Genomic DNA, 11,255 nt, shown 5'->3' on the forward strand with positions numbered 1-11,255 from the left:
AGGTTTAAGTGATTTTGGAATATGTCCAAGATATTCAATCTTCGAATTTACCGATCTTGGCAGAGGCTTTGATCCCTCCAAGTAGTTCATACATTCCTCCTCCTCTTCTCTGTTTGATTCCATGGACTTTGGGTTCACCAAAAGCATCTCTAATGGTTCTTCAACAAAAGTATCATGCACATTACACTCAACAATATCATCAATAGCATCTATTTTATAACAATCAGAAGATCCAATAGGATATTTCATACTACGAAATACACTAAAAGTTACCTTCCCATCATTCAACCTCAAAACTAACTCATCTTTTTACACATCTATGAGAGCTCTTCCAATAGCTAAGAAAGGACAACCTAAAATTAGGGGGATCTCACGATCCTCCTCCATGTCTAGCACAAAAAAGTCAGCTAGAAATATAAATTTATCAACTTTAACCAGAAAAATCCTCTATAACTCCTCTAGGATATTTAATAGACCTATCAGCAAGTTGAAGTGAAATAGTGGTTGGTTTAACTTCTTCAATCCCCGATTTATCAAAACAAAAATAAGGCATAAGATTTATGCTAGCACCAAGACCACATAATACCTTGTTAAAATTAGAACTACCTATAGTGCAAGGAATGGAGAAACTACTTGGATCCTTAAGTTTTGGAGGTAATTTATTTTGCAAAATAGCTGAACACTCCTCAGAAAGCTTAAAAATTTCAAAATCAACAAGTTTCCTCTGTTTAGTCAAAATATCTTTCAAGAATTTAGCATAAGAAGACATTCGAGCCAAAGCCTTTGCAAAAGAAATATTTATGTGCAATTTCTTAAAAACTTCAAGAAATTTTGAAAATTGATGACCCAATTGTATTTGCCTTGATCTTTGAGGAAAAAAGAAGTGTATTAATATCAATAGTATCATTAGAATCAAACTCCTTACCTTTCTTACATGTCTTCTGTGTAGGGTTGGTGTGAGTGTTCTGTTCTTTAGCATCTTCTGTCTTTGATTTCACTCCTCTATCATTTTTTTCCTCCACATCTTTAGAATCCTGCTTCTTTGGTTCCTCCTCCTCAGCCTTGATCATTTCATTCACTCATTTCGGATTTTTCTAAGTATCAATTGGTAGTGTTCCAAGGGATCGATTTGCTAACTGATTGGCTATTTGACCCATTTGAGATTCCAACTTTTGCAAGATAGCATCATGATTTTTGCAGCCTCATCTCCATCCCCGCAACATGTTTCATCATAAAATCCTCATAAATTGGTCTTTGATCTCCTTGCTTGAATCCTGGAGGTGCTGCTGATACCAATAATAATTGTTGTCTCACTTGTTGAGGAATGGACAGTGGAGGAATATGTGTTGGATTAAGAGAATTCTCATTATTCTTCCAAGATAAAGTAGGGTGATTCTTCCATCTTGGATTGTACATAGAACTATATGGATTGGATTGCTGTCTCCATTGATTCCCAACGAAATTCACCGCTTCCTCATCAAAATTGGGTTGTTCCTCGATGACTATTCCTTGGACTTGATTTGCTTGATTCGGTTGCAGCTAAGAGAATTTACGGGCCAACCTATCAATCTTAGCAATAAGTGCTTTCAACACATCCATTTCAAGAACTCCAGCCTTCTTTTCTTGTTTAATGTCCGGCCAACCGGCATTATTTTCGGCCATATTTGAAATTATTTCCAAGGCAACTCGTGGAGTCTTCCTCTATAAACTACCATTGGTTGTTGCATCTAGCATGGAATGCATGGAAGGATCAACTCCGTTGTATAAAATCTGAACTTGTTCATATGAAGAGAAACCATGTTGAGGGCGTCTCCCCATCCTTCTGGCGAAAAGATGAAATATCCATACGTAGTTGTGCTAGCTTGGTGGGCGGAAAATATTGATTTAAGAACATTTCCAACAAACCATTTCATGTAGCAATAGAGCTAGCTGGTAAATCTCTAAGCCATTCGGCTGCTTCACCGTGCAAAGAGAAAGGGAATAGTCTCAATCTTATGGCATCAGTGCTCACTCCATTAAATTTGATTGTGTCACAGATAGATAAAAATCCTTCCAGATGCGCATTAGGATGCTCAGTCTGTGATTCTCCAAATCTAACTTGATATTGTATCATTTGAATAATGGATGGCTTCAACTCAAAATTGTTTGCTTCTATAGTAGGACGAGTGATGCTCGAACCATAACCTCCAGTAGTTTGTCTAGTGAGATCATAGACAGTGCTATCATCCTCCTAGTTGGACATGCTTCCATCCCTGCTGTTTCAATCTTGTCCTCTGGTTTTAATTGTTATTCCATGTCAGAGTCTGAAGATTTCTCCCTTTGTGCTCTACGTCTCCGTCGAAAAGTATTCTCAATATCTGGATCAAATGGCTCTAATTATGTGTCTCCTTTAGCACGGCTCCTGAAAATAAATAAACAAACTTTAAGCGTACGAATATGCGTAAAATCAACAAAACTAAAAAAAATATAATCTCAAGAAAATAGCAAATCCTAATATTAAATAATTTGATCTACGACAACGGCACCAAAAACTTGACCGACGATTTCTGTTGGGAATAAATCTAACAAGCAGACTAGGTCGAGTAATAGTAATTGGACAATGTGTCCAGGTATCGTACCCACAGAGATCAATATTTAAATACTAGAATATGATTTTTTTTTCTAATTTAGACTAATCAAATTTAAGTGAGATGAGATAAATTAATTGAAATAAAATTAAACAATTTAAATAAAATAACTAAAGCCATAATTAATCCAAGCTATTAATTAGATGAAATTTAAATTATTTAAATACGACTAAGGCGCACAACGCTACTGAGACAAACTTATAATCCACGTGTAAAATTTAAATTCAATAATTAATTACTTCATTCACGACGAAGTTGCCAAAATTTTCTATTAAACGATTTCTCGAATTAATAAATCTAATTAAATCTAACAGTCCAATTATTTCTAACTGAATTTAATTAGATTCAACCGCATTAAGTCGCTGTGAAATTTCAGTTTTCAAACTAAAATCGCACACTGAAAACAAATATTATTTCTAGTCGGTTTAACAATGTGTTGATTGATGTATGAAGCAAATATTAATATGTTGCCTTTCGGTTTTAGATTAACCACCGAATATTCAATTTAATTGGCCATATTAAAAGAACACGTGATAAACGACATCAATCAATGAATAAACATAAATAATAGAATTGAATCAAACTCAAAACATCAAAAATAATTTGTCTCGGCCATATCGTGGCTCGAGTCTATAAAAAATCTACTCCATTAAATTCAAAACCAAAGTGCAAATCCATGTTTACATCTAATGAAGAAAACATAGTTGAGAAGGAATGAAAGAATTCTTGGTGAATTGACGTGTGTTGAGGAATTTCTCCTGTTTCTGCCTTTTATCTTCCTCCCTTCATTTCTTCTTCCGCGTTGTTGCTGCTTCACTGTAGCATTCTTAGGGATGTCAACTTTCACCACAGGTTTGGGGCCCCACGGGGAAAACCCGAAATGGTGATGGGGATCCACGATTTTTTTGGGTTCGGGGATTTTTGGGATTACTATCTTCATACCTGAACTCGCCCCGAAAATAATATTAATAATAAAATAATAGTATTCTTATTGATATTGATATTAATATTATCACTAATAATAATAGATAATAATAGGTTTTGGTTTGAGAAAATCTCTGAATCCGTCATCGTTTTGCCATATTAATATTTTTGAAACGGGGATGAGGGCGGGATGAGAAGTTAATCCCCGAAGTTTCGGGCTTGGAGATTCCCCGAACCTAAAAAAGCGGGGATCTGTACGGTAATAGGGGTAGGGATGGAATTCGGGGACGGGGATGGGGATGGCAGCCCCGCCCCGCCCCATTGCCATCCCTAAGCATTCTGTTCTGCACTGCCTCTCTGTACGTTTCTGCCTCTCTGTACGTTCCTGCCTCTCTGTTATCTTTCTCAATGGGCCTCCTCCTTCAATTTATTTTAAGCTCATCTCAAACTTAAACTTTATAGATAAGATTGTAGATTTTATTTTCAAAGATGATGCTTCATCTTTATCAAAAATGCACAGATTTTTCTTTCAAAACTTCAATAATATCAAGATAATAAAATATAATAATATTTTTTTCTTTTTTGGTATTTTTTTTTCCTTTAAAGTCTTGTAAATTTATTTTATTTCCGAATTTAATCATTTTTCTTCTTTTACTCAAATCTAAAATTATTAATTCAATTAAACACATAATTAGAGATAAAAAGTCTAGATAAACACAAATAAAATCTCTATAAGATTGGGCTTATCAAGTACATAGACGTAAATGGACGAGTGTGAAAAGGGGTAATACAAGACGAGGGAAACTTTTAGAAATATTTGGTCCTAATTTAGGTTTTGTGATCCCCTTGATTTTTCCTCTTGTCCTTGAACCAGAAATTTTCATATCAAATCTGAGACCGTGGTAAGATGAGCTCGTTATATCTGCGAAGATAAATGACTTTTTGCTCTAGTAAACTACTTCAAGGGTCTGTGAAAGGTTTTACTGATTAACTAGCATTGTATGATAACTTTTTTCATTGAATTTTTTCAGACGGGTTTGTTTAATTATATGTGCTGAAATCTGAAAGTTGCGAATGTTAGCTAAAAGCATTTTAGAGCGATTAAGTCTCTTGTGATACGGTCTCACGAATCTTTATCTGTAGATTCGTGAGACGGGTCAATCCTACCGATATTCATAATAAAAAATAATACTCTTAGCATAAAAAATAATATTTTTTCATGGATGATCCAAATAAAAGACCTGTCTCACAAAATACGACCCATGATACCATCTCACACAAGTTTTTGTCTTTCAGAGCACGATTTTAAGGGGCTCTATATTGTAATATATTTTACTAGTCATAATTCCAAATTTCAGTATAAAAGTTTCTTTAAAAATATTTGGCAAAAACTTGTGTGAGACGGTATCACAGATCGTATTTTATGAGACGGATCTCTTATTTAGGTTATCCAATAAAAAGTATTACTTTTTATGCTAAGATTATTACTTCTTATTTTGAATATCGGTAGGGATGACCCGTCTCACGGATAAAGATTCGTGAAACAATCTCATAAGATACCTACTCAAAATATTTTTAAAGAAATTTGCAATTCAATTCCACTTTCTTTTAGTTTGTAGAAGTTTTTCTATTTCTTTCTTTTTTTTGGAGGGTTTCCTCTCAATTTCTCGTGGCGGTGGTTGAGAGTGGAGATAGGTGAAAATTTGATTCCCGTCTAGCCTATTATTCATAATACTTCAACACGTTATTAATTTGATAATAATAACTATACGTACGTAAATTATTGGACATTAAAAAAAAAAGATATATGTATTGATCAATGAGAACATGCTAATATAAATTATTGTGTTCATTAAAATTTAATTCAATTATATAGAACCCAAACAAAAAAACTATACGACTCATTAAATAAATTTTAAAACTGTGTATGTTTTAAATGGTAATGTTGATCTAATATATGTTTATCGTTTTATATTTGACCAACTCGTGGATTGAACTTCTATGTATTAAATATATATATTTGGTCACATATAAAAAAAGAAATTGGGATACTTACAAATTTTATATATCTTTATTTTCCATTTTCTTGAATGAAATATTATATATATTATTTAAACAAATCATATATTTTTACAATACAGATTCAATATATTTATTATTTTGTAAGTTTATATTCATAAATTTCAATTTTAGCAATAGATCTTATTTTTTTGTAATTTCAATCTTTTTTAATATAATTGTTGATATGACACTGTACACGTTAGGTCATCTTCAACCCAAAACTCTATTTTAAAAGCAATTTTACTCTAAAATAGTGCAGTTTCTGTACCAATATAATATTCATCTCTAACACATCTACTTCAAATATTACTCTAAAAAAATATTCTCGAAATATTTTTATTTTATTTTATTTTATTTATTTATTTATAAGTTATTAAAATTATATTTATTTATTATATTTATATTTTAATTTTTATGATTTTATATTTAATTATTAAAATTATATAATAAATATTATCTAATTATTAAAATAATATAATAAATATTATTTAAATATATATAATTATTAAATTAATATAATAATATTTATAATTATTAATATAAATATTTAAAATTAAACAAAACAAAAAAAAAATTTAAAAAAGAAAAATGTTCTACGCTATTTTGCAAAATAGCGCAGCTCCATTGGAGAAGCCCAAGCAGCAACACGCTATTTTGCTGCTTGGATTGGAGATGTACTTAGAATCATGTCGATATTGTGACATGCAAAGAAAAAAAATCGTAAATAAATAAATATATAAGTTATAAATAATATTTTTTTATATGTATTGTTTATTTATATTTTATTTACGAATTCAATTTTACGGTTATTTATTGTACCAAATGATTTTTTTTAATAGATAACCTCAGGTACGATTATGATAAATATCATATAAAACTCATTATTATTATTATTATTTCGACATATATATCATATACACGAGTTTTAATATATATACATATATATATATTATATATGTAGTCTGTGTGTGTATATATATATATATACACACACAGTCACACACACATCATCCTATGATGTTTATGACTACATATATAATGTGAAATACATATAAAAATGATTAATGTATCATTTAATACTTGACTCCATAGTTTTAAAATCCAGCCCTTGAGAAATTGACACGCAACCAATAAGGCAGCATCCGTCACACCAAATACTCTGCTGTTCTGCCATTAGCCAACAAATCTTCTGCCAACCGTGGAGAGTTTCTATTGGCTAAGGGCCCGCAATTTCGTAAAGCCAAGTCTATAAGCGTGTATGCGTAGTTTTTCGATATTTCAAAAAGAAAATGACATCCATGGAAAGCAACCGGTCATCTAAGTACTGAGCATATCACTATGGGACACCTAAATGGACACATGTCCACAAATGGCCCACAAGACAACATTTTTTATACGAGGAGTGAAGTTTGCCATAAGCAAGATGGGAAGGTTATTCGAAGTTTTCCTTATTGTTGACACAAAATTGCTTATGTTTCTTTGGGGCTCCTTTTCTTTCTTGAGAAATCAAGAAACAGCCCTTTTCGCCTTTTAGGCATTAGGGCCGCTAGATGCACTGTTTTGAAACAGTAAGCAGCTTGCCTTCTTCTGTGTGAATGAGCAGTTTTTTATTTTATTTATGTAGAGCTACGTTTTTTGAAGGTCTTTTGTAGACGTACATGCAAGTCTCTAGGACTGCCAATTATGTTATGTTAAAACGTTAGGTGTCCCTAATGCTTTTTCTCAATAGTGAATGCTTTTTCTTAATAGTTTTGACTGATAAAATGGTTTCTGGGTGACATGTGGAGATCAAAGGTCGGACTTTTAATACATGGAAGTTGAGGGAGACGGAAGAAGCCATTATAAATCAAGAGGTAAAATGGTATTTGGCTATTAACCTTCTAAAGGTTCAAGATTGATCTTTTGCCATAAGTTGTAATTTCTGTGTTCAAGATTTTCATGCTTTGTGTGCATGTTAGCGTCTGTGATAAGTTGTGGTTGGAACTTGGGATTGCTGGTGAGTTGGTCTTATAGACGGAAGACTATATAGAAATAGAGTTCAAGAAGATTTTCTATTAGCGTCTTTCAGTTTTCTGTTGTGTGGATTTTGAGTCCTATTTGATGAAGTTTAGATAACATTTCCTGAATTATTAATAATATATCATAAATTCAGTTCTCTGAGGTTATGGAATCTCTTCCATTGGAGTTGTAATAAAATCTTGTTTTAATATGTTTTGGTCTCAACTGATATGTATGTGAGATTGACAAACCTAAGGTAAATCTTGTATTTCATGGATTAAATAGATTACTGGTTGCTACATCATTTAAGCTTGAAAGTTTGATTCAGAGTTGATAAATTCTGATTATATTACTGGGATTAAAACCACAGCAAAAGTTTTTTTTTTCAGAACCATCTATACCAAGCTGCTTTTACAACCTCTGCTTTTTAAAACATTCAAAATGGAGGTACGGAAATGTTGAGTTCAAATTAATTTATTTCCAAGGATGGTTAAGCAAACCTTTTACATAACATGGGCAAACTGTAAGCTTGTTCGATATAAGATGATTACATTAACCAGCAGCTCAAGGAAGATCATCAAAATTTTGTCTTGCAAGTTGCAGGCATTGTAGATGCTCAATGAAATCAAGCGACTCCGTTCATCAAGGAAATTCCAGTTTAGGACTCAAACTTTGATCAAATATTGCTTAATCTCATAGTAAAGAATGTAAGTGTTTTTTGTAGAATTGAGAAGCTCAGTTCATGGGAGTCGTCAATCAAGTCAGATGTAGTTGAGGCTTTGTTTTCCTTTTTCTTTTCCTAGTGAAGAGAATGGTGAGGCTGTGGAATTAGAAGAATCGGAAAGGCTATTTTCATTTTGCATTCTTGAGGGTTCTTAACAAATGAAGATAAACAAGCAGGTCTCTCCCTTAGATTTTCCACCCCTTTGGGGCTTGTCATCGATTTGTGGAAGAATGTCCGAAATGGAAGACTCGGTTATTGCACTTCCACATTTCTTGAATATTCCTTCTCAGATGTTGGGTGACGGCCGAATTTTTGTTCCTGAGCGTCAAGATTCAGATTCAACGGCTCATCTGTTCGGAGTTTTTGATGGACACGGAGGTCCCCAGGTAGACACAACCAATACCTTTTTATCTAATTTTTTTCATTAGAAAGTAAAATGTATTTAGGATTCAGATTTTATGTTATTAAGGTTGTAAGTACTACTTGATAAAATTTGATTTTGATATAGTCTTGAAGTATTATTTATAACTAGATTTATCTGACTGTATTTTAGCCATCAGGTGACATTGTATTTCTAATTTGTTTAAAGAGCAGATTTTTTTTTGCTTGCACGGATAGGTTGCTAATTATTGTCGAGAGCATCTACACCTAGCTTTAGCAGAGGAACTAAGCATTGCTTCCGAAGCAAATTCTAAGATTGAAAATGGTGTGCATAATTGGAAAGAAGAGTGGACGAAGGTTTTCGTCAATTGTTTGCGAAAACTAGATGATGAAGTTGGAGGATTCCCCATAGCTGCTAATAGGGGCATGGCATTTAACCCTGTACTTCCACCTATTGCTCCTGACTCAGTTGGTTCTACTGCTGTTATTGCTGTTGTCTGTTCTACTCATATTATTGTTGCTAATTGTGGTGATTCAAGAGCAGTTATTTGTCGAGGGAAAGCATCGATGCCATTATCTATAGACCATAAAGTAAGGCTCGTGTTCTTCGAAATCAAAATTTTTTCACTTGTTTTCTGTGTGTTTAGCTTCAACCTTTTTTCCCAGCCAAATAGAGAGGACGAGTGCGCCAGGATAGAAGCTGCAGGAGGCAGGGTCATTAACTGGGAAGGATATCGAGTTTCTGGGGTCCTTGCCATGTCAAGATCCATTGGTATGCGTTATGTTTCTAAATGAATGCTCTTGCATTCTAATTTCCAGAAAGATAGTAGGTATCTACATAGAAGGGCTGATGCAGGAATCAGGATTGTGTTGAGGGCATAGATGGATTTAAGGGGGAGAGACTTGGTGCATTTGGGGGGACAAAACTAGCATTAACTACACACACACACACTATTCCATTGAAAACTAGAAGTAAATCAGGTGATGATACTATTTGGTTTCGAACCAAGTAATTATTCGAAATTGAAAAATGGTTCCACCTTAGGATCTTGAAACTCTAATGTTGGATCTTGATTTACAAATGTTTTGTCTGCAGACGAGAGTCTCAAGACAACTAATAGTATAATCACTTCCTTTGTGGGCAGGTGATAGATACTTGAGGCCCTACGTTATTGCTGATCCGGAATTGATTTTCATTCCTCGAGCCAAAGAAGACGAGTGTCTTATCCTAGCTAGTGATGGTCTATGGGACGTAATGACAAACCAAGAGGCTTGTGATTTGGCACGAAGGCGAATCCAACTTTGGCACAGGAAGAACGGTGCTACCCTTTCGAAAGAAAGAGGTGAGGATGTCGACCCTGCGGCCCAAGATGCAGCAGATTATCTCTCACAGTTTGCTCTCCATAGAGGAAGCAAAGATAATATCTCCGTTATTGTGTTAGATTTGAAAGCTCAAAGGAAGGTTAGAAACAAGACCTGAGCTGATGAAGTTCGATACTCCTTTATTCGAATGAACCGTGGCGTCTTCTTGTTATGGTCGTCTTGCAATGTGGTATTTTATTTCTTGGATTTATTCCCTTCATTTTAAGATTTCAAATCCTTCAATGGGACTAAGAGTTGCATTCACATGGATTGAAGATTAACCATTGTAAACCAGGATCTAGTAGAAAATGCAGAGTATTTTGTTCTTTGCAACATCTACAAAGCTATTAGTTTCACAAACATAGAGTGAAACTTGGTTGAGTCTAAAATTTTGGGTCACTTTATCTTTGATTCAAATATATCCCATAATATTTTTCCCTAATAATTTGAATAATGACATTGATCAATCATTTTTTTAAACACTTTTTAATTAAAAAAAATCAGAAAGATCTTCAAAAATACAAGAAATATAAAAATTAAGCAAAGGCTAAAATTGAGAATGTTAGATTTCAAATTTGTAGTCAAATAAAAGTCATTTAATTAAATAATTCAATAATATATTATCATTTTTCAGAATACATGTGTTTCACTCTTGATAAAAAAAATGTCAATGATAGTTGTTAGGTGCACCTGATAACATGTTGAAATCGTGAGTACGTTTCTATCTGGTATGGTAGGTAATCGATCGCAATTAAATATTCATAAAAAAAATTCTACTTTTAAATTTTTTTAGCCAAACAAATAAATCTCGAAGATGAAATATTATTCAAATCTGAAAGGGTAGCATAAAAATTAAATATATAGTTTCAAAAATAGGAAAATATTTATAAAAATAAGAATATCGTTTTTTAAAAAGAAATAAATGTTTTTATGATGATCTCTCTTTTCTACTTTCATCACATTTGAAGTTTTCAAGATGAAATTTTAAAAGAAAGATCAAAATAAAAGAAGTCCTAGAACAGGATCTGACCATGCTTTGTGACTGCTTCGCGATTGTCTTGTAACTTCATAGAGAAACCCAAAAATTATGATGATAATACAATATTTTATTCTTAATTATGTTATTTGAATCATTGAAGACTTTTGGAAATGTGGATATATTATTGAGATAAGGAAGG

General features: G+C 32.9%; 1 protein-coding gene across 10 annotated transcripts; it reads left to right on the plus strand.

Moving 5' to 3' along the window:
- The first annotated feature begins 7,023 nt into the window (after window positions 1–7,023).
- Window positions 7,024–10,466, plus strand: LOC140818268 (protein phosphatase 2C 7-like). Of its 10 annotated transcripts, XM_073178182.1 has the most exons (8): window positions 7,025–7,180; window positions 7,400–7,465; window positions 8,000–8,057; window positions 8,214–8,317; window positions 8,414–8,720; window positions 8,953–9,306; window positions 9,382–9,487; window positions 9,861–10,466. In XM_073178182.1, exons 5-8 carry the CDS (start codon window positions 8,493–8,495, stop codon window positions 10,193–10,195), a joined length of 1,023 nt encoding a protein of 340 aa, XP_073034283.1. In that variant the 5' UTR covers window positions 7,025–7,180; window positions 7,400–7,465; window positions 8,000–8,057; window positions 8,214–8,317; window positions 8,414–8,492; the 3' UTR covers window positions 10,196–10,466. The 10 variants fall into 10 exon arrangements, with proteins under 10 accessions (XP_073034279.1, XP_073034283.1, XP_073034287.1 ...); XM_073178178.1 differs by lacking the exon at window positions 8,000–8,057 and having other exon boundaries at window positions 7,024–7,180; XM_073178177.1 differs by lacking the exon at window positions 8,000–8,057 and having other exon boundaries at window positions 7,027–7,253; window positions 7,285–7,465.
- The last annotated feature ends 789 nt before the right edge of the window (window positions 10,467–11,255 follow it).

Source organism: Primulina eburnea, chromosome 17 (assembly GCF_022965805.1).
Source record: "Primulina eburnea isolate SZY01 chromosome 17, ASM2296580v1, whole genome shotgun sequence".
In the NCBI taxonomy this organism is placed as follows: domain Eukaryota; kingdom Viridiplantae; phylum Streptophyta; class Magnoliopsida; order Lamiales; family Gesneriaceae; genus Primulina; species Primulina eburnea.